We start from the raw sequence: 22,294 nt of genomic DNA, 5'->3' as shown, positions 1-22,294 counted from the left end.
CAATGACTGACTTCAAATATAGATCTTCTATGAACTAGTAGAAGAAATTCGGATTCGATCAGTTGCTATTGTCGTGTGTAAACGAAAGGCAAACCGCTCATTCCAGCAGTCAGATAAATTATTGTTGAATATTCAAGCTAAGGTCGGCCCCAGTTGCTTGTTAAGGCTGACCGGGTGGAGGCGCCAAGAATGATCGATGGGCAGCTAACAAACCCTAACACTCCCGCCTATCACTGAGCAATGTGGATGATTTAGCAGAATTAGTAGCTGATATTGGGTATATTCTATATCAAATTTAGAGCAATATTGTTACAGAGAGATTAAAGAAATACCATAGCTCCATCGCAATGCAAATTCCTCGCCAGCAATCATCAATCATGTTCGTGGTAGAACGGTCAATACTCCATGGTATCATCATAGTACGCCGGATCGCGAGCATTACCTCCAGTTCTATAACTTCGTCTGCTATTTTCTCTTTCCATTCTGATAAATCCTTGACTAGCCGAATCGCGCTCCCGGGGAACCATGTGTTGTTGCTGCTGAGGCGGTAATCGGGATTGTTGAGCTCGCGGATCTTGATCGTCATAGTAGACTGGCGGTGCATCTCGTGATATGTCTTCCTTGACGATAGAAGGAGACTTTGAACTGCCTCGAAGACCTTCTTGACGTAGAGCTTCATATCTGTCGAATCGACTCGTACCTGCATGTGGTGGCAATTTACTGGATTCTATAGCGACACTTGAAGAAGTACCGCTAGAAGGCTTGCGTCCGTATGATCGAAGTTGAATTACTTCGGGAGATCTGGCGCCGTGTCTACCTTCTCGTAGACCTGTTTCGTGTGATCTAACAGATCCAGGATTATCACCCCATCGTTGGTTCCAGACATCATCTTGACTGTAATATGACACAGCCGCCTCGTCACCCGCTGGAACACGACGCCGCGAGCCCGTATATTTTGAGATTGAAGATGACGAGTCGTTCCTTGATAATTCAGAGCTCGTTTCCTGACCAGGAACTAGAGTACTTAGAAATTGATCCGCTGCGCTAATATCTCCAGCATTTGATTGAGAATCTTCATGACCAGGAATAACAGGAACGGCGTGGTTTGGGAGGATTGGTCCCTGTGAAGTTTCTTGGCCTTCAGTCTGTCGAGTGAGATTGGGTTGTCTCTCGACACGTTGCTGCTGCATTGGTATATCTCCCTCGAATCTTTCGGTTATTATTGGCCGGTATCCATATTCGGGGCGATCTGACATAGTTGGCCGCGTTACCGGTATGTAGTATCTGTCATGATGTCCTGAGCTTAAATCGTCTGCATCATCATCTCTATAGTCATACTCGTGGTGCACGCGAATATAACGAGGTGATCGGGCTCGAACGATCATTCTACGAGGAGAGCGTGGCAGATAGTGAGCAGCACGATCGTAATTACGGCCATCATCATAGAGAGGCGTTGTAATTGGACTTTCATGTCGAGAAACCGGGTCACGTGAGACGTAATGCCTTCCTGATATAGCATCAATTGGGAGATCGTCTGGTGGAAACTCCCTCTGTCCGGGAACCGATGAATATTCGACTCTCTGGACATGGTGAACATTCGGCGAAGGATAATTCGGCCGCTGCTCTGCCATATATGCATGGTGCACAGCTGGAGAACGTTTGGTCAGGAAGGTTTCCGGGGGGAGTTCTGGTAATGAAGAATCAAAAACACGAGGCAAGGCTTGGGCAATGATTCGCAACTTGAAATCATCCATGCCAAGATTACGCGGCAATGATTTTAGTGTCGATAAGTCAGGAAGAGCAACCATATCTATTTTCCAATCGGGGACCAGGCTTTTCTCCTGAAGATCTATGGCAGCGCCATGCTTGTCGTGGTGCAGATGCATTGACTGAAAATGAGTCAGAAGAGCTGGGAAATGATATAGCTTTGAATTTCGTAGGTGTGATCCTGGCTCTTCATTCCCCTCATCAATGCAGCATTTACAGGCAAGTCCATTCAAGCCACGCAGTGGTTTCATTTGTGCACGACTATTCAGACCGTCCAGGAAAAGAGCAATGGAGACTTCGGAATGAAACACAGGCCGCAGAGTATTGGCCACGTGATATATTGAAACATGGGCGCGGATGCTATTGGGTAGGTCCTTGATTCCCGAAGTCGCGTTCCAAACATCCCGAGCAACCCGAGCCACCATGTCCAGCTGATGTTGATAGCTGTCCGGATTGGTAGCACTCCTAGAATGTCCGAGAGTACTACCATGTCCAGATTGTGGTAATTTATAGAGAAGACCTTGATTAGATGGCGAGGAAGACCCGTAAGCGGGGGACGGATACGGATGAGGAGCTTGGGAAACATGGTGCTGGGAAACATGGTGCTGGTGATTCACAGGAACCACGTGAGCATGATAGGGAGAGCTGTATGCTGATGACGGATCAACGGCTGCAGAATCCATTGCTGGAGACGGTGGGGGGAACATATAACCAGGATAGTAGGGGCTGGTACGAGGCGACGGCGGCTGAAAAGGACCATGCATGTAGGAAGATGGATATGGACTTCTGAATGGGGATCGTCCGTACGCAGCACGGGAAGAAGGATTCGAATCAGGAAGGATAGAATGTCGTTGTTCGGGAGTTCCCATATAGATACCAGGTGCACCTTGCTGCCGTGGAAAGCTGTGCGGCGGATTGAATCCACTCTGAGAGCTAGCATGGAGCAGGGCTTTGGCAGCATTCGGATTGGGATGGAATGGAGGTTTCTCGGGCCACTCGGCGCGCCAGAACACTATTACATTTCCTGAACTCAAGGCAGTTGTGTGTTTCGCAGCATAGTGTTGGACTACTCCTTCGAAGCCGTAGTATCTGGAATTATTTTCGCATCCATTGCAAAGGAACATCTCCTTTACCAATTGCTGGGTAAGAGGTTTGATCTTGTTGTCAAAGATCCACTTCATGTTCTCAAGGATTAGCTTGCGCGTGGGTGGTTCATCTGCAGAGTCCGATTTAACAGCAACGCCGGATGCCCGAGCGATAGCATCTTCCTCTTCAACGTGCGCATAGAATCTTGTTCGTACGTGCATCAAGACTTCTGCAGCAAATTGAGCGCATTTGTCCTTCGTGAGGGTTGTTCCATCGTTCCAGTTCTTTGTGATGATTTCGTCGGCATAGAGATTGATCTGGTCACGAATCAGACGCTGCGCATCCTCCCATTGATCATCCAAAGATTGTTTGTCTTGCTTTGAGCGCGCTTCTTGCTGTCGGCGTTCTTCCGTCTTAGCTTGCAAAAGCTGGGATTCTTTCAAACGCTCAATCTCTTTGCTCTCGGCCATTTCTCTCTGGGCTAGTAGGCGGGGTTTCAAATACTCCCAGTCCTTATCAGTTAGCTCATGGGGAATTTGTATTGCCGCTGTAAAAGAGTCCATATGGCTTAGAACAGCGGCCGTCAAGGGTGGGTGTAACGCTAAGCAACGCCGTTCGATTTCAGCCCTTCGTAAATCCTTTGCTTCGTCCACATCACGTATACTTCGTTCGCCACGATTTTGTTGACCTTTCATTGCAAGGTTTGGGGGTAAATATAGTGGACTGGATCCAGACCTATGACGGGAGTCTGCTGAAGAGGTTAGCTTTTAAGAAAAGGCGATTGTTGGTAATGTGGAATGATATCTGTCACCAGCTAGTCATACTTACCATTGATTGATTCGGTAGGAGACCATGATGAGCGCTCTGACCCGGGTCTACCACGACCGTATGGAAGATAATTAGTAGCTTTCCTGTAGATTCGAAGACGAGCTTCGTGCAAGCCACCACTATTCTCCCACTGTTCCCAACGGGCGGCATCGCTCAATTTCCTTTTTCCCATGCTTTCCAATCCTTTCATCCATTCTTCCAGAGCAGCCGGGCCTAGTGATTTCACATGATGGAATTCATTCATCAATTGATCTATCTCCGAATTGGAGTAGTATTTGGAAAGCTGTAGATCAGTTGGGATATCGGCCAGGCGTAGAGTTACACTAGATACCATATGCATGGAGGAAGTAAGAAGCACAAATGAAAGCCCTGGAAGAAGGATACTGGGGAAGGATGACAAAAGAAGATCCACATCCTTTTGAAACGAGGCGTAAGCGACTATGAGATTCCAAACGATCGGAAGACTCACCTTTTTTGTATGTTCAAGAAAACATTTTGAGCATGTCCTGATTCCGAAGGGCCAGAAGATACGGACTCCATTTGTTCCTGGACCTCTTTCCCATGACGGGACTTGACATGTAGGCAGCTGATTGGTGGGATCATTCTTTCCACAAGTCTGACAAGTGGCTGTTCCAATTAGTTTCCACATATCCAATTCAGTCATATTGGCCAACGGTCGTGGCATTCCAGAATAATATGACTTCCGGGCAGATGCCCAAATGAGATCGGCGGATAGTGGTTTCAGGATACCATGAGCCGAGGAAGAGTTCTCCGTTAGGCCAGTCTGTTTGGACGCAAGAAATGAATGAAAAGTCTTGTTAACACGAAGCAGCGCCCCTAATGTTCTGGGATCGAGGTATGAGAAAATGCAATGCCAAATCTCCATAGGGAGCGGTGATTTGTTTGCGGTCTTGTCATGATCTAACCTGGGCTTTTTGATGCGTCCTGGGTTATCGTAACCAATATGTATGTATCCATCAGGGGTTTCCTTGGAGGGCTCATCCGAGGGGCTATCAACAGTATAGGCTCCTGTAGACGGGTATTGTTTGCGTTTACGTCCTGGAACAGGTTCTGTTGAGTCATCATGGGGACGACCGTCATCCTGCCTTGACTCAGCTGAGCCTATGGATGGTGCCTTCGTTTGTATGATAGTGTCATTATCATGATGAGAAAGGGACTCCATGTGGGATGTAGTGACTGCTGTGGGATGATCTTCCAACATGTTGAACGCAGCCGAATCCATCAGGGGTAGATAGATGGAATGATAATAAAGCTAGACTGAAGCAGCAGTCACAGCTGCAAGTGATGCATTAGAATGGCATACCCATGCATGCGCAGTCTGAATATCGTATTTCCGTTGGCGATAGTCCAGGGTGGCAGATAAACGAAAATCAAGTCAGAAGTGAAAGCAAATCTGACAGAAACAACGTGTAGTCCACAGCGGGCCTACAACGAGAGTATAGCGATGGAAGGCTGTCACTCGAGATATCAAAGCTAATGCTGAACACACTACACACGTAGGTAGTGCTCGGGAACCATTAGCAATGACGAGTCTCGGGCAATAAATCCACTCCGCCACAGAATATTCGAATGCCAACTCCTTTTGAGAGTTGGACGTAGCGCAAAGAGAAAATGAAACAACAGCAAGCTCTGAATCAACAGCCGGTAGGACCGATTGTTGGTGTCAAGAACAAAAACAACTAAGCAGAATGCGAGATCCACGCTCAGGGAAGTCCTGACGCGATGGGACGAACAAAGGAATCCATTTTTCAGGGGTGTATACGCGTCGAATGATCGTATTTGACGGAGGTTCCAGGCTGGCAGATTGAAGCATTCAAGGTGAAGCAAGGGAAGGAAGAAAGTAAGGAAGAAGGCAGGCAGGCAGGGTGGAGGGCGGGGCTCTTTGCACGTCAGCCTCACTTCTACGGGCCAATCAGATGGTGTCAATTTAGCCATTTTAGGACTAGCGGATCACATTGTGTGAATTGCGATAAGATAAGGACGAGCTTATCTTATCTCTCGACTTCCTTCCCTTTTGGGAGAAAAACATCAACAACGACGCGCTCACCTCGTCAACCTCGAATTCACAACACATGCTATATCCAGATAAATGCTATATCACTGGTGAGTTCCAGGAACTAGAATGTCATATTAATCGTCTCTTCTACCTGACTCGGCTTGCCCACCCGCACCACGACGCGTCCTTGCTTCAAATCCATCACAATATTGAATAACGTCCCAAAAGTGCTGCTCCCAAGCTCATGTCGACAAATGGAAGCCGGAGAGTTCTTCTCATCTTCAAAAATTTTGAGTATAGCATCCCACGCTGGACCGTGACTCGGATCGTCGGTCAGCTCGCGCATTCTTTCAACTCGGAAGGGAGAATCTTTCAGCCACTTCGTGTCCACCACCCCAGGATGCGTAAGAAGATAGTGATTTGAATGAATAACTCGTCCCTGGTTATCTTTCGTGATTTTCTGCACTGTCGTTGAAGATGTCTCCACGCCAAAGGCCTGATTCTTATCGGCAACTAAAATGTGTGCTGAGGACGCCACCCCATATTTTTCAAACAATTGAACAGCTTCACTAGCTGTGGAGCACTCCAAGGCAAGTCGCAGGGCTAGATGAACAGGTAAACGACCCGGGTCTACCCCTGGCGCTCTCAACGCGTTTAGACAGACACCAACACCAGCATGATTGTATCCTATCTTGCCAATAATACCAGCCTCCGTCATGATCCGAATGGTTGGCTTGTTAGGCTGGGTGATTTTCAGCAGGATCAAATTTTCTTTCTGCTTTTCTTGCCACTGGATGAAGTGATCAGCATGATTCCCCGTTTCGAGATGGACTGGCTACTTACATCCCAATTCTGACCGAGGAAGGCATTATCCTCTGAATGCCATGCCAGGGAGGTGCAACCGTCTGAAAACTTGCCAAATGCAATCTCTGTGCGTACGTTTAACGCTACGATATCCACCAGTGACTGACCCGAGCCATCCGCAACTCCTTTTCGCCAGTCAATTTAAATGATGGCAGGTGGGTATGTAAAGACCAGCCTCTCTTACCTTTCATTTCTTCATGCAAATCTGGCCACGTCCTCTTGATTTTCTCCTCGAATGGTTGAACAGCAGTCCGTACGTCTGGCCAGGAAAGACGGCAGTGCTGCTTAAACATGTTCGCGTAGAAAGTGATGCAGCGAATGATTTTCTCTTTCGCCGCTGTGCCATGTTGTTTACCGATCTATCGAATTAGCCATCTAACTGCCGGCTCTTCTAGGATCATCTTGGACCTTACATTGAAGGGCGTTCCTTCGCAGTCAAGTTGTTGCAGCATGATGGAAAGATGGTCTCTGCCGTGATTTACACAAAAGATTAAGAAAGATGACAGGCAACTATGATTACTCTCAACGTCCCAAGGTAACCACAGGATGATAAAACATGAGTATTCAACTAGATTATCCTAGCAAATGAGGAGTAAACCACGGCTATGAATGATCGCGCAAGTCCGTAGCCGATCGCCTAAACCCACTGCCCCGCCAAAGCTTTATCGGCTCTATCCCACCAGGTCCATGGAGCAATTTCCGCTCTTTGCGACAATCTCGGAGAGATGGCCGACGGCTGCGCATTGTCTAAAGGAGTATGAGAGAGATCGCTGGAGTCAGTCAAGAAGCTGAGTTTGTTGTTGTCGTTGTGCTCGCAACAGAACTAAGATCTGAATAATAGCAGCCTCGAATGGGCAGATACTAATACAGCAGCAGGAGCAGGAGCTGCTACTTATATTGCATAGAATTGGACAAGACGTATCTATCGGAGTTGGAAGCCGAGTTCGGATTCGACAATGGTGATTATAGACAAACAAGCTTATCAATTCGTAGAGACTTCATTTCTACACTACCTAGGTAAACCGAATTTACAATTTCGCTCAATAATCCAATCCACCAATTCTCATCTTTTTCATCTCCAAGGTGTTTGTATGTTTATAGCGTAGAAGGAGCAAAAAAGCCTTGAGAGCGATCGCCAGGGGGAAGTAAGGATAGTCACAAAAAGAAAATGATATAAATTTCAGAAAGAGACAAAGCGTCTACCGCTCTACTGATCCAACTCAACATAGTTGGCTGGGAAAAGACCAGCTTTGCCGTCGTATTCACCAGACCACCAATCGTCGTCGGGGAATTCCTGTAATAATCGATCAGTATCTAGATGCATTTCAAACATCAAGGTGGGTATCTTACGATGTTGACAATCTTGGCCCCGTCGGGGAAACTCAATTCGTTGTCTTCGGCGGCCTCGTAATCATACAAGGCCGTTGCAGTGTGACCAGTGGCAGAGGCATGAGTTGCCTCTGCATGGTGGCTGACTTCAGGCTCATGCTCAGGCTCAGGCTCAGGCTCTTGTGCATGATGACCCTCATGGGTAATAGCTTCCTCTTGCTGAGCGACATCAGAAGCCTGCTCAACAATCTCGACGTAGTTGCTAGGGAACAGGCCGCGGTCTCCATGCACGTTAACACCCAACCACCAGTCTTCGTCAACCATCTCAATGTCGGTGACGTATTCGCCTTCTTTGAGTTCAATCTCGTTTTCCTCGGCTTTCTCATAGTCATATTGGACAACGGCGCGGATAGACTGTGTTGTGGGTGCGACTTGTGCGGAGGTCTCGGCGACTGCCCGGCCAGTATCGTGGGTCTGTTCCTCTTCAAGATCGGCTTCGTCCGGAACAACTTGCTCCAGGCTGCGGATGGGAAGAACCTGTGGTGGGGAGTGGATCTCCTCGTGAGCATCTTGTACTAGAGTCTCAGGAGCTGTACGGCTGACAGGTATGGCAATCTGAATAGGCGAAGGTTCTCTATCAGCTGGAGTAGGTGGCGTAGGAGAGCGTGGTTGAGGAGGTGGTGTTGGAAGGTCCAGCTTTGTTTCTTCTTCTTCAGGATATTCCTCCTCTGTGTGCACTGGTGCTGTAGGTAAGCCAGGCAATGGGATTTTCTGACCGGCATTAGGTTTGTTGTCTAGAGGTGGTGGTGGAGGAACATCTTCTGAGAGGGGAGTGTTTCTGGATGTGGGCTCTGATGGCTCCTCACCATCGTATCGCCCAGTTGCGCTGCTTGCAGAGTGGCCGGTATGGGTAGTCTGAACAGGAGCCCAAGACTTTCCGGTGTATGAGCTCTTCCAACCGCCATCACCAGAAACCTGTCTGTTCACCGGCTCGCCTGGTGCAGCACTAGCAGCAGGCGCACCACCTCTTTCCCTAGCCTTTCTCTCTGCCCACAACTGGGCAGGGGTCTTGCCTCCCTCATCAGCAAAAGTTCTGCTGGTTGAGGTGACTGGAGCTGTAGTGGGCTTAGCACCGAACTCGGTCGGAAGAGGTGCCTTTGTACCGGTGAAGTTGGAAGAACCGCCGAATCTGTTCGCAACCTTAGGTTTGGGAAGACTTGTCAAGCGTTCAGCAGGCTGCTGGAATGCGGCCGAACGTTCCGACAACGGCTTGGGCTGCTCAGTCTCCTCAGGCTGTGGTTCAGGAACAGCTCTTTCTGGCGCCGGTTGAGCCTTAGCACGAATTGCAGCAATGTCCACCTTTCCGACTGGTTGGTAAGCTCCCTTGACAGGTTCTATTCGCTCGTCACCACCTTGGCCAGATTCACGAGCTTGTCGTCGAATAGCTGCGATATCTACCTTGCCAATAGGTTGATAGCCACCCCTGACAACGTCCGACCTTTCCTCGACGGGGGCTCGTCTGAACTGGGATTCGGGTTGTTTCTGAGATGTAAGCTGATTGATATCGACCTTCGTAGGTTTGTAAGCGGAAGGCACTTTCTCTAATTCTGTGCGGGTAACTGGAGGCGCATCGGCGCCCCATCCATCGTCATCAACTGGGGCTCTTGAGACTGCAGGTAACCTACGAGCGCCGGGTGGAGGCGCAACGCCACCGGATCGACTTGCTGTGAATACCGGCTTCGTAGCAACGGGTGGTTTGACAGATTCACGCGCGGCGGGAGCATCCGTTGCCGAGTACTTCGCTCCTGAAGCATCGGAAACTTTCTGGAGGATCCCTTCGGGTGTCAAGTCACGATCCGATCGAGCGGTTATCTGGACATGGTACCCCTGCAAGGAGTTGTTAGCTTGCCAATCACGACATGAGTCTTGCTTTCCCTTACTTGTAGGAAGCGTCCCACTGCAGCGAGATGGCTGTTGAAATATCCCTTGGTCCTTTCAGGGACTCCTTCTCCACACCACGCAATAAGAACGTTCTTTGGCAGCCCTGTGTTGGGGTCCTTTACTTTGACAAACGCGAACTGAACCTTGCCCTCGGAGAAATCCTCGATCAGATCCGCTAATTCTCCCTCTATTAATTCACGGTTAGTCAGCGCTGCTCTGTATTGTTATTTAGTATCGATTCTTATTTTTTGGGCCACCCACCATCGCTGCTCTGAACTTTCAGCACGCTTTCCTTGTTCCCCGCATCCGGCTGAAATGCATTGACGAGCGGAGTCGTCACACCAAACACGGCCCATTGCGCATAAGTCGGCGAAGCAGCAGCTCCGGTAGTTGCTGGAGCGGCGTTTACAACGGCTTGGTAGCTCTTTGTGATCGATGGCCCGTTTGTAGAGAGGTTGAGGGACGCCATTGAAGCGGTTAGGTGTGAGGGAGGTCGGTCTCGGGGTGTCTTCGTATCGCATACAATGGTGTGCTGCTGTGAGAAATAGTGTTAACGACTGAACGAATCGTAATAACTTAAGTAATAACAGTTCCTGTTGCTGAATGCTGGGAATTGGGTGTAGGCCGCAGTTTTATGAAATGGGTGTCAAGTTGGAGGTGGGATGGGGGCATGTTTGGAAGTGTGCAATGTCATCATGCAGGATTCCGAGAGGGGCAGCACGACAGAGACGGATACTTACTCTTGGTAGCTGGATTCAATCGACAAACACAGTTCACAGAATAGAAAGGTATAACAGAAATTGACAATGTCTCTKGAAAGATGAGGAGAATATGAAGAGGAGAGTGGTCGGCGGTATGTTGTGGCTGAGTGTCCGGAGAGAGAGCTCAACAAACCTAACCGGTCGAGCTGGTGGCGTAAGCGGCTGGCCTAGCAGGTCTTAGGCACCCGCGTTCTCCGGCCAACTTCTCTATACAATGTAAACAAACCGCTAGCAACTCCTCATGAACTACTAAATCTTACATCTACAGTCTGCAATTCGGCTCTGTATAACAAATATGACTGATTGCGATTCATGAGTATCCAAATTTTCGACAGACAGAACGATATGCAGCCAAATATGAAGACCTCCAATGTTTATAGTTCGAGTGATATGTTTGTTTACCAGACATGTCTAAACTGTGGATTCTGCTTATCCGTCAAGTCCATGAAATCCGTGTCCAATTGGGCCTCCTGACAATCTCCTTCAACAGCGGCAGCAGCTCGATCTCTTTGCCGATTCTCGTTCCAGCGATACGTCATGTCAAGGACGATGGTCAAGATACTTAGGACGTAGCTTCCTAGAATCGCACCCATCCCAAGCAGGTAGAGGGGTGCTTGTTTGGCCTTGAACAAATGAGGACCGATGGTGTTACTAACGCGGTTGGTAATGAAGCAAAGAGCCTTAAGGACGACCTTCTTGGTGTGTACGGCAGTATTCTGGGTGATGAATCCGAAAGACACGACATAAGGACCTAGTAGAAGAAGCTGATGTACAGAGCCCCAAGCCGAGCAAGAGGAGCACTGAGGGGCAAAGTATAGAGGAAAACAGCAGCGACCATACCAACGATGAGACCGAGAATAGTCACAATGCCACGGATCTAGTAGCGAGAATGATAATAGGTGACCACCAGGAAGAAGATGCCGTTGCAGAGGACAGCAGATACCGTTTTCAAGGTGTCCGTGGGCATAGTAAGCAAAGCCGCGCGTTGAGATGAGTATCTCAGATCGTTCACAAGGAGCGGAGTAAGGTGGTCAGTCCACCGTTGGAAGCACATACCTATACGTTGAAGAGGAACAGCATCCACGTCTTAGTATCGAACATAACTTCGCGGAATTGATACTGTTTCCAGTATTTATTTTCGATACCGGTCTGATCTACTCGCATTCGCTCAATGGCAATGGCCTTTCGACGCTCCGAAAGGAATTCGGGGCTGACAGGACTATCTGGCAGGAGAAAGAAGGCCGTGACAGCCCAAATGATTGTGATGCCTCCGGGAATCCAAAAACACACACGCCATGGTCCGAGCCAGGTGCCCGTGATGACCAACTCTGGAAGACGAGTCATGTTGTATGAGATAAGACATCGACAATTCAGTGGCAAAGATCTTACCCGTATCCAATCAGACCGGTAATCAGCTGGTAAATCAAGTATGGAAGAATCCAAGACAGAGTGCTAGGTCTTTCCGTGAGTACCACATTCCCAGCATGATCACAATTTCGAGAATAATTGGCGCTTCGAGCATGCCGAGCAGAAGGCTGGGCCAACTGCTCCAATATTCCCATGGCCAGCAAAAGTATACCCCAAACCAATTGAAACCCAATGATGACATTGACGATGGGGAAACGTTGCATTGCCCATGGGGCTGGGATAGATGCGATAAGGTTACCGAAGTAGAAAGGACTTCCTACCCAAGAATAGCGGTTGCCTGTCAGATTATTGTCGATTTCCAAGCCATCTATCGGTTTGATCGTAAGATGTTGGCTGACTGTATGACAGAAGGGGTATTTTTGGAGAAGTTATACTGTTATGCAATCAAAAGATAGTGGAGAAGTGGCTTCAGCACATGGCAGTGACCCAGATCTGATAGTGAACTGGCAATATCCACACAGATGATCTCATTCTGTAGGAGGTTGACTGAATGTTCTTCAGGAGGAAGGGAAAGACATCACGAGAGCAGTCGGAGTAAGCGACCTGAAGGAAGGAGCGACTGATACTCCTCGTGGCCAAATCGGAAACAATGGACGGAATGCTGCCGATTGGCTTTTTTAAGCCAAATACTGTGGGTCTAAATACCTAATAAGGAATAGTGCAAGTTAAGCCCCAGATAAGCTTATTCGGAGGGTTTGCCGCCATCCCTCATTTCTTCCTCCTTCCCCTTCCCCTGGAAGTCTTCCGTTGTTCGACACGATGCCTCAAGCTGAATGGCAACAGCACCCGCTCTACATTCTGTTACCACTGCACGTCATGTACTGAGAGCATTAATAGATAGCCGCACAATGCATGTGGTCGATGAAATGTCCTATTTAGGAAATTGTCTATCGGAGACCTTTCAGCGTCGAAATGAGCTGTTAATTCTGTGTCTAAGCTTAGAATTTTCAGTGGGCTGGTTTGGTGAGATTAGTCGTTGAGAAATTCGTTCGAAAAATGGTTTCGAGTATCCCTACCGATTGCACATGGAATAGAGAATATTGTCAGGATTATTATCTTCGAGCTTTTCTCTACCGGTGCAAATCCTGCTCTGCTTCTCTAAGACATAAAAATAATCGAGCACACTTTTTTCGTTGTCGACTGTGGCAATGGCCATCCTAGAAATCGATCTTGACGCTAAACAAGCCGCCTTTGAAAAGGAAGTAGATGAAGTCGAAGCTTGGTGGAAGATTCCCCAACATGCTGGTCTAAAACGTGCGCCGACCTTCCCTGACGTACTCTTCAGTAGAGCTAGTGAAATGTATAGACCATACAGCGCGAGGCGAGTGGTGATGCCACAGTATAGTCAGCGCAGGGAATATGCATCCAGCACCCAGGCAATGAAACTATGAAACATTCTGCGGGAGCATTTGAGGAATAGTACATACGAGCTTACGTATGGTGCTACTGATCCGGTGGTAATCGGCCAGATGACCAAGTATCAACATGTCAGAAATTCAGTAATCGTGAGACCAATTGACAGAAACACTAACGTGATTATGAAAGGCAGTCTACGTTTCCGGCGCCATCTACGGCACAACTCGCGTCATGGAGCCCGGCATCGACCACGCCGATTACCCCTGGGACACCGTTCCCAAAATCATTGATCAAATTCACCATTCGCAAATGTGGAACGACCAACGCCAGCGACACCTTCGACTTTCACGCCCAAAAGAAGAAAGAGCCCAGATGGCTCATGTCGCTTACATGGCGCCCATCATTGAAGATAGTGATACGGGGTTCGGCGGATCGACTTCGACTATCAAGATGGCAACCGCGTTTGTGGAAGTGGGTGTTGCGATGATTCATGTCAACGATTTGGCGTCGGGGATGAAGAGGTTTACGATTGGGCAGGGTAGGACTCTTGTTCTGATTCTGAGTATGAGTCGAGGCTTTGCACGGTGGGGATGGGTTTCGCCAGTTAATATATATCTTACAATTGATTCCTCTACCCGCTAATAAATATGATCGCAGACGAACAAATTGTAAATGAATTCCACAGCGCCGTCCAAATACAACCCACCTGGCCTATCTAGGGATTCCAGCACTACCCAGACCAGTGCTGTGAGATTCTGCCAAAAGTTGGGATCGTAGGGTACTATGAGCGGATTCAGAAGGCAGCCTTGAAAAGACCGCGTCTTAGAGGGGAGAGTACTCTGCAGTTGAGTGGTGCTTTTTTGACGGATGCAATTTTTGCGACGATTGCTGCGGGGGGATTCATGAATCTATACGTGAAGCCGAGAAAATCCCGTTATAATTCCATGGTTTAATAGACTCGATTATGTCAACGACATATGGGAGCTGACTCGTGTAGAAAATTTCTAGATAAATGCAGAAAAACGTCTGTGGCTGAACAGAATAGTGGGTTGTAGGATGATGATGTCTTGGCCAGCCACAGGGTCAATTTAAGGCAAAGCAGGGAAAGACGAAAAGGCCAGCCTCGGGTGCTTGGCGCGATTGCGTCACGTGAATCTGGCGGCATTATCAGGGACCCTTCCTTCCTCGTCCCTCCACCCCAGACAGGTTAACAGCTTGTATATCGCCCGTTGTTTCTTTCGTTTCTTTCCTTCTCGTTGCCCTTTCCGCAGGGTTTGCGTTCTCTCCATACAAAAGCTAGCTAGCTAGCTGCGTTTACCAAGTGGCAATTTGAGAAGCCTTACGCTTGTTACGTTTCCGCGTTTTGACCCGGTTCAAAAAACTGCCACAACAACCGCCAATCTTACGTCCCTCCACAGCCATACGCAGTCTGTTTTACATTTTATGCTAGTGAGCGGGGTTTGGCTTGCGTCAATTCAGCATGGCTTCTCTCGGTGATGATTTGCTCGTCACGGTAAACAAGCTTCAGGACTTGGTTTTCAATACCATCGGCAATGATTCTCTCGATCTACCGCAGATTGTAAGCCTGCCTCACTACAACTAGCCAAGATGGTTGTTTCTATATACTGATACTTGTTGTCTAGGTCGTCGTCGGTTCGCAATCTTCCGGAAAGTCCTCCGTCCTAGAAAATATCGTTGGTCGCGACTTTCTCCCCCGGGGCAGCGGAATCGTTACGAGACGGCCCTTGATTCTGCAACTGATCAACGTCTCTGACGAAGAAGACGACAGCAACGATGCAGCTGTCAACATCCCCCACACCGCCAACAGTGTGGCCGCACACGGAGAATGGGCAGAGTTTCATCATTTACCAGGACGAAAATTCGAGGACTTTGCTCAGGTGAAACAAGAGATTGAGAATGAAACAGCACGCATAGCAGGAAGCAACAAGGGTATCAACCGGCAACCTATCAACCTGAAAATCTTTTCTCCTCATGTGTTGAACTTGACACTGGTCGACTTGCCTGGTTTGACCAAGGTTCCTATCGGCGACCAGCCGTCTGACATTGAGAAACAAACCCGCACACTCATCTCGGAGTATATTGCAAAGCCCAACAGTATCATTCTCGCCGTCTCTCCCGCGAACGTCGACCTCGTCAATTCGGAAGCTTTGAAGCTTGCGCGCCACGTAGACCCCATGGGACGAAGGACTATCGGCGTGTTGACCAAGTTGGATCTCATGGATCATGGCACCAACGCGTTGGATATTCTTTCTGGTCGCGTCTATCCACTGAAGCTGGGCTTTATTGGCGTCGTCAACCGATCTCAGCAAGATATCCAAAGCGGCAAGTCACTGAGCGAGGCGTTGAAGGCCGAGGCAGACTTTTTCAGACATCACCCGGCATACCGAAACATGGCCATACGTTGCGGAACACAATTTCTTGCCAAGACATTGAATTCGACATTGATGGCACATATTCGGGATAGACTCCCTGACATCAAGGCACGTCTCAATACTCTGATGGGACAGACGCAGCAGGAACTGGCCAGTTACGGGAACAAACAATTTAGCGGAAAGGAACACAGAGGCTCTCTTATTCTACAGCTGATGACACGCTTTGCTTCATCATTCATCTCTTCAATTGACGGTACATCTTCAGAAATCTCGACGAAAGAGCTTTGCGGCGGTGCTCGCATATACTACATCTTCAACTCTGTTTTTGGCCATTCTCTAGAAACCATCGACCCTACTCACAACCTCACAGTATACGATATCAGAACCGCTATACGGAACTCGACCGGACCGCGACCTAGTTTGTTCGTGCCGGAACTTGCTTTTGATCTGTTGGTGAAACCACAAATCAAGCTTTTGGAGATTCCCAGTCAAAGATGTGTCGAACTTGTATATGAAGAACTTATCAAGATCTGTCACACTTGCGGATCTCAGGAGTTGTCTCGCTTCCCGCGTCTTCAAGGCAAGCTGATTGAAGTTGTGTCTGATCTTCTTCGTGAGCGCTTGGGACCGTGCTCAAATTATGTGGAATCCCTCATCGCTATACAGAGAGCATACATCAACACAAACCACCCGAACTTCCTAGGCGCCGCCGCCGCCATGTCTTCTGTTGTCCAAAACAAGCAGGAGCAAGAGAAGAAAGCTATACTGGCTGAAGAACGTAAGAAACGGGAAAAGAGGAGACTGAAAGAGGTGGCGGAGACCAACGGAGTCACCGAGGAGGATGAAGAACACGCAGAATCTCGAAGCCGAAACCTGCCTATTCGAGGAGCCGCTGCAGGTTCACGGACAATGTCTCCGCATGTCGAGACCGGAATGAACGGGTCGCCGCCGGTATTTGGAGCTGCAAACACAGCTCGAGATTCGTTCTTGAACTACTTTTTCGGCAAGGATGGAATGCCCTCGTCGGGCCCTCTTCCCCAACCAACACAAGCAGGACAGGGCCGACGTGTCGGCCATACTATCGAACCAAGTATCAGCCAGAGTATACGCCGCAGCGAAGCTCGGTCGCCAGTGATACCGCAGGAAGACTACAGCGCCCCAGTATCGGATTATGGCCGAGACATTGCACAATTCGTAAGTCAGACATCCGAACGAGACAATTATAGCATACTAATTTGGTAGCCCACCGAAAACGTCGAGCCAAATTTGACCGACCGCGAAATCATGGAAACAGAACTTATCCGCCGATTGATATCATCCTACTTCAATATTGTCCGCGAAACCATTGCCGACCAAGTACCCAAAGCAGTCATGCATCTACTCGTAAATCACAGCAAAGACGTCGTCCAGAACCGACTCGTCAGCGAACTGTACAAGGAGGAATTATTCGGCGATCTACTGTACGAAGACGACGGCATCAAAGCGGAACGGGAGAAATGTGAACGATTATTGGAGACGTACAAGGAGGCGGCGAAGATTGTGGGTGAGGTCTTGTGATTATTGTAGTTTAGACTTTTTCTGTTTGGAATCCTCGTCTGATTGTATAAACATTTCTTTTCGTTCTTTGTACGAGTGGGACACGCTTGGGCGATTTATTTGATTGTGTGCTGTACTCCTATCTACCATTCTCCATTAAGCAATCAAACCATTGAAATCACACAGGCAGTGCAATGCATCGTCTATATACCTAAGCCAAATCAATCAATCTATTATGTACATGGTTATGCTATGTCTCAAATGCAACACTTATATACCAATGTTCAGAGGTAAATGAGAGAGTGAAGATCAAACCTTGACCTTCCTCCTCCTCGTCGGACTAGTCTCCCTCATACTCAACGACGAAGACGACAAATTATTCTTCGCTGCCGCAAAGAACCCCTTCACTCCTTTCCCATTGCTACTATCCTGGTTGTGGCGATAATGTAGTTCAGTCGTCGCAGCCGCAGAATTCATCTTATTACTCTTCGCTCTCGCGCTGCCGACGCCATACAACGCGCCACCAAGGAACACGAAGCCCGCACCAATCAGGACACCGGCAGCCAGAGAATTTCCGAAAATATAAATCGAAAGAAGCAAAGAGACCAGTTTGCGGATGTTCAGGACGATGGTTACGGTGAGGGAGGATGATTTCGCGGCTAACAAGTAAACGCCGCGAATGCAGATGTATTGCGTCAGCGCGTTGATGATTAGGTAAAATATTTTGCTGGGCGTTTTGTTGAGGATTGTGGTGAGGAAGCCGTGTTGCATGGCGTCGGTGGATGCGGAGAGGATATTGGTGAATGAGGTACTGGTTTGGGCAAGGAGGTTGCCGCTATGCGCTGTGAGGGACGGGGTGGCTGCGGCTGCTGCGGCCATGGAGGATGGCGTTATGGCTGAGGATAGTGAAGCGGCAATATGATGCGAAACGGCCATTGTCGCGTTCTTGAGTGCATCTCCTGTAACTACGTCCTGTGGCAGAGTCCCCCCGGCGGCAGGATAGAAATCTGCGAGCATTGATGGAGAGGACATGAATGCGCGGAATTGTGACGAGAGTTGCGTGTACGTAGGTAGAAAGAATGGCAAAGAAAGCATATGCGAATACAGCAATGCTTCCCGCCAATGCGTATTTCCATACGTGCCATACAGTCTATCCGCATATACACCCTGGAACGCCGACAGAAGCATAGCCAGCGCCAAAATGGTGAATCCAGTAACAAACGTCAACGTGGATTTTTCCTCATCTCCTCCTGACGACAGGCTAATCGCTTTCCCTTGTGCTTTGGCATCTGCCAATGCAGCAGCCACAACGCCCAGCGTCAACAACACGACCGAGAAGATCTGCATGCGCGAATATCGTCGACCATTATACCAGTACCCGATAATCATTGACGCCGTGGGTCCGCCGGATCTCAGAATGATGTGTAGCGGCACGGAAATGTGATATGCAAAGGCCCAGTTGTTGAGCAGATTGACCGTGACGAAAAAGAGTGTGTATATACTCCATGATCGTAGCGGGATGACAGGCGCTTTCATGAAAAAGGACGACGCTCCGGCGGACCAGGAAAGGAAGCTGGGGATCGTAAACAGCGAGACGGTCACGAATTGTACAAAGGTGATCAGAGGACCGGCGGCTGGTTCGTCTCTGTCATATTTCAATTAGAATATTTGTAAATCGCAGCGCGATAAACAACCTACTTGATAATAGCCTCCAACGCAAACACGTTCCCACAGCACCCGCCAAAAATTAACGTCCCAACAATCGCCGCGTCGAACCATTTCGGTAGTGCAGCGAACAGTATCCCGGCAGTGACGGTCTCCATATTATTCTCGGTTTCGGACTCGTTGTCGTCGGAATGGTCGTGCATCACGACGACCTCGTCTCCTTTCTCGTTGGCTATTCTGTCCGTCATGTCGCGTTTTGTTGTCGTGGTCGTCGTGGTCGTCGTGGTTGAGCGGGAGTTGTTCCGGAAAGGAGTGTCGGTACGATGGCGCGGTCTTTGTCTCACAGTAGCATTGTTTCGATTCGATTGAGGATTCTGCTGGAGTAAAACAGGAGTCAATGTCTGGACACAGTGGACAGTTACAGGAAAATTGGACTAGATCTAGTCGATCAAACTAGTCTGAAAGCAGAGTGTTTATCAGGAGGCAAAGAGACTGACAGTGGATCGCATTGTGCCTCAGCCCCACAGAGGATAACGTGCTTGACTTCAATCTACTGAATTGGAAGTTAAAATATAGACAGTTTATAACTGTTCAAATCAATTGACGTTTGAGAAGTATTTGAATATGGAAATGAAGTACTACATAAGACATGCCAGGGGCAATCGGAACGTGGCTTCTTTGCCCGCGGAAGTTCCATGCGGCTAACTCCGATACATAAAGATTACCTATAGGGTTAAGCACCGAAGTGTTTAATGACCGTCGGCATGGCTCTATTCACGGCCGGCAGCCCTGATAGGATTTTTTTGCCACATCAACAAGCACGTAAGGAGCTGCGCMCCTGCCAGTCTAGCAAGAACCTGAAACTGCAGATTGTAACTGGCTCCATAAGTGTCCCGAACCAATTCCTGCGAACTAGCAGGAAAAGTCGCAATAGCCGAGGAGGACTGCAGGAGAGCCTCCACCGTACTGCTTGCCAGGAACTGGGTCAAATGTGATCTTAGGTAGCTGTGCTGAATGGCAGTGACAATAGCCAGACCAATACATCCTCCTAGGATACGAAACTGGGCGATCGCTCCCATGGCAACTGCATGGTCTCTCGGCTCCGTGGCAAAAGGGGGTCATCAGCGTTAAAAGAGGAATACTGATCCCACATCCAAATCCACCCAAAATTTGGTACCCATATTGTCGAGCTGAGATGCTATACTCTTTGGAAACCGTTCCGAGCAGGGCATAGGCGATGATCTGGACTACGCACCCAAGGACCAGAAGATACATAAGGGGCATTTGGGAAATCTTCCCAATAGTCGGCGAGAATATGGATCCGATAGGGGAGAAGATGGTGAATGGGATGAAACGAACAGCAGCCTGGAAAGGAGAAAGCCCATTGACTATTTCAAAGCGCTGTGGGATGATGAACATGGTTGAAAAGAAAATCATACCAATGAATACTGCGTTTCTGTCATTGATCCTGTCAGATCACGAACGTGGTTGAAAGGCGCAGGAATAAAGCGAGAAGGATAGACTTACAACAGCATAGCCATCCATACTCGGTTCTGGAAGAACCACCCTGGAAATACAGGCTCTACAAGTTGAGCTTTCAGAGTGATTCGTCGTTCCCAAAGCGCAAATAGAATCCATAAAATGCCCGAGATGGTCAGCACAGTAATAGTAAATGCAGATCGCCATGCATATTGCTCATCAGCCTCATCAAGACCAGCAGCGAGCAGTACTGTTGCTGCAACAAGCATCAAAGCCCCGATGGTGTCAATACGATCATATGCCTTCTTGAGAGATTCACGAAAGGAGACTTTGGCTTCTCGCGGCTTATTATGGTGAGGGAATCTGTTTGGTAGTAACAAAATCAGAGCAAGAGCTGCGATGACGCCTGGTGGGACACTATTGAGACTGCTTAGCTTTGACCGGGCTTAGAGAGACCAAGATAGAGGCAGTTCTTACTTTATCAAGAAGATCCATCGCCAGGTCGTGTATTGAGTGATTGCACCCCCAAATATCGGCCCCAGAAGCAAAGACAACACGAAGACAAACGCCACAATGCCAGTGGTTTTAGCATACTGTTCTGGGGGGACCATCTCAAGCAAGATGATTGTGCAGATAGCGTAGTTGCCTGCTCCCCCAATGCCTTGTAGTGCGCGGAAGACGATTCTGAGAACATGTTAGCGAGTAACATAGAATTCAGTGGCAATCGATCTCACAATTGATTCATCGTCTGCGCGGCACCGCACGCAGCAGAGAAGATAACGAATGTGATAAGTGCCGTCAAAAGACATGTCTTGCGACCAAAAATATCACTGAACTTTGCAGATAGAACGAGTAAACCTTGACGTGTATAAATGAACTGATTAGCTTCGTCCAAGCATCATGTAAAAGGCTGCAATGGAACGACGGACCGGCATATCCCAACAGATATGCAGTAGTGATCCAGTAAATTTTTTCCAGCGCACCAAGGTCCCCTGCGATGCTGACAAGCGATGTCGAAACAATTGGAATCTCTAGATTCGTCAGGAACAGACACAAGCACACTCTATATACATGACGTTAGACATGGATAGTAGATTAAATAGAAAACGGTGGGATTTACGTAGCAGTAATCCCATGTAGACGAGCTCCTTCTATATATTGTGGAGAACTCTTATACCCCTCAATCACGGGCTCGATAGCTGTTGCTTCGGCAATGCTAACATGCTGGCTTTCATCAAGGCTTATGCTTTCTTGCTTCATGACCATGAAAGCACTCTAACTTGTTCGTTGATAATCAACGAGGATAGGGGGAAGGGGAGGATCGAATCTCGTAGGGGAAGTAAAAAGCAAATGGAGAGTATGTATAACAAGAAGTAGAACCTTTAGCACGCCTGTATAGTAATGACATGTTAGGTAAATTCTCCAGTACATTGAAACATGCCCTACCTTACTATGTTTGGTCTTTACAAGGCTGAGTATAGTCCAAGAATCAGAGGATTTGAACATCTCAAAATTACCTGTTCTGGCTAGTTAGGTTAACTCAGCCCTAGGTATCTCGCGACCCAGTTTCTACTTAGTTTAGCTTAGTTACGCACTCAAAATTAGTCTTCAGCTCTGATAGTCATCTCCGCGAATCGAAATTTTTGTAATTGTTGGAATGTCAATTTTGGCACGGCTGAAGGTTCCACGGCGGAGTTCAGGGGCAGCATTAGTCCCTGCTACTGAGTTGAATAAGCAAGTATTCAGCCCAATTAGTCTTTTTGAGTTTGAGAACTTACAACATGAATGAGGAGAACTACCTAGATATGTCAAAGGCAATCGAAACGTCAACTGGTGGCTTCTTT

At 48.2% G+C, this 22,294-nt stretch overlaps 6 protein-coding genes across 6 annotated transcripts; 1 reads left to right on the top strand and 5 right to left on the bottom strand.

Annotated features, from left to right (window-relative positions):
* Positions 1-395: 395 nt before the first annotated feature.
* On the bottom strand, positions 396-3,548 carry BHQ10_009650 (uncharacterized protein; the record flags this gene model as incomplete). Its single annotated transcript, XM_040882589.1, has 1 exon — positions 396-3,548. One exon carries the CDS (start codon positions 3,546-3,548, stop codon positions 396-398), a length of 3,153 nt encoding a protein of 1,050 aa, XP_040738152.1.
* Positions 3,549-5,819: 2,271 nt separating this feature from the next.
* On the bottom strand, positions 5,820-7,014 carry BHQ10_009649 (uncharacterized protein; the record flags this gene model as incomplete). Its single annotated transcript, XM_040882587.1, has 4 exons — positions 5,820-6,488; positions 6,542-6,687; positions 6,747-6,921; positions 6,976-7,014. The coding sequence occupies 4 exons, from the start codon at positions 7,012-7,014 to the stop codon at positions 5,820-5,822; spliced, it is 1,029 nt and encodes a 342-aa protein (XP_040738151.1).
* A 755-nt stretch (positions 7,015-7,769) lies between these two features.
* Positions 7,770-10,301, bottom strand: BHQ10_009648 (uncharacterized protein; the record flags this gene model as incomplete). The annotated part of the gene is made up of 4 exons (XM_040882586.1): positions 7,770-7,856; positions 7,913-9,778; positions 9,832-10,019; positions 10,094-10,301. The coding sequence occupies 4 exons, from the start codon at positions 10,299-10,301 to the stop codon at positions 7,770-7,772; spliced, it is 2,349 nt and encodes a 782-aa protein (XP_040738150.1).
* Positions 10,302-10,991: 690 nt separating this feature from the next.
* On the bottom strand, positions 10,992-11,937 carry BHQ10_009647 (uncharacterized protein; the record flags this gene model as incomplete). The annotated part of the gene is made up of 4 exons (XM_040882585.1): positions 10,992-11,344; positions 11,434-11,470; positions 11,537-11,649; positions 11,739-11,937. The coding sequence occupies 4 exons, from the start codon at positions 11,935-11,937 to the stop codon at positions 10,992-10,994; spliced, it is 702 nt and encodes a 233-aa protein (XP_040738149.1).
* A 1,232-nt stretch (positions 11,938-13,169) lies between these two features.
* On the top strand, positions 13,170-17,327 carry BHQ10_009646 (uncharacterized protein; the record flags this gene model as incomplete). Its single annotated transcript, XM_040882584.1, has 5 exons — positions 13,170-13,295; positions 13,567-13,915; positions 14,832-14,956; positions 15,021-16,964; positions 17,013-17,327. The coding sequence occupies 5 exons, from the start codon at positions 13,170-13,172 to the stop codon at positions 17,325-17,327; spliced, it is 2,859 nt and encodes a 952-aa protein (XP_040738148.1).
* A 288-nt stretch (positions 17,328-17,615) lies between these two features.
* Positions 17,616-21,195, bottom strand: BHQ10_009645 (uncharacterized protein; the record flags this gene model as incomplete). The annotated part of the gene is made up of 6 exons (XM_040882583.1): positions 17,616-18,951; positions 19,005-19,304; positions 20,227-20,439; positions 20,499-20,867; positions 20,928-21,134; positions 21,185-21,195. The coding sequence occupies 6 exons, from the start codon at positions 21,193-21,195 to the stop codon at positions 17,616-17,618; spliced, it is 2,436 nt and encodes an 811-aa protein (XP_040738147.1).
* Positions 21,196-22,294: the final 1,099 nt, after the last annotated feature.

Source organism: Talaromyces amestolkiae (assembly GCF_001896365.1).
Source record: "Talaromyces amestolkiae strain CIB chromosome Unknown scaffold25.1, whole genome shotgun sequence".
Lineage (NCBI taxonomy): Eukaryota > Fungi > Ascomycota > Eurotiomycetes > Eurotiales > Trichocomaceae > Talaromyces > Talaromyces amestolkiae.
This window is presented reverse-complemented; position numbering and strand designations above follow the sequence as displayed.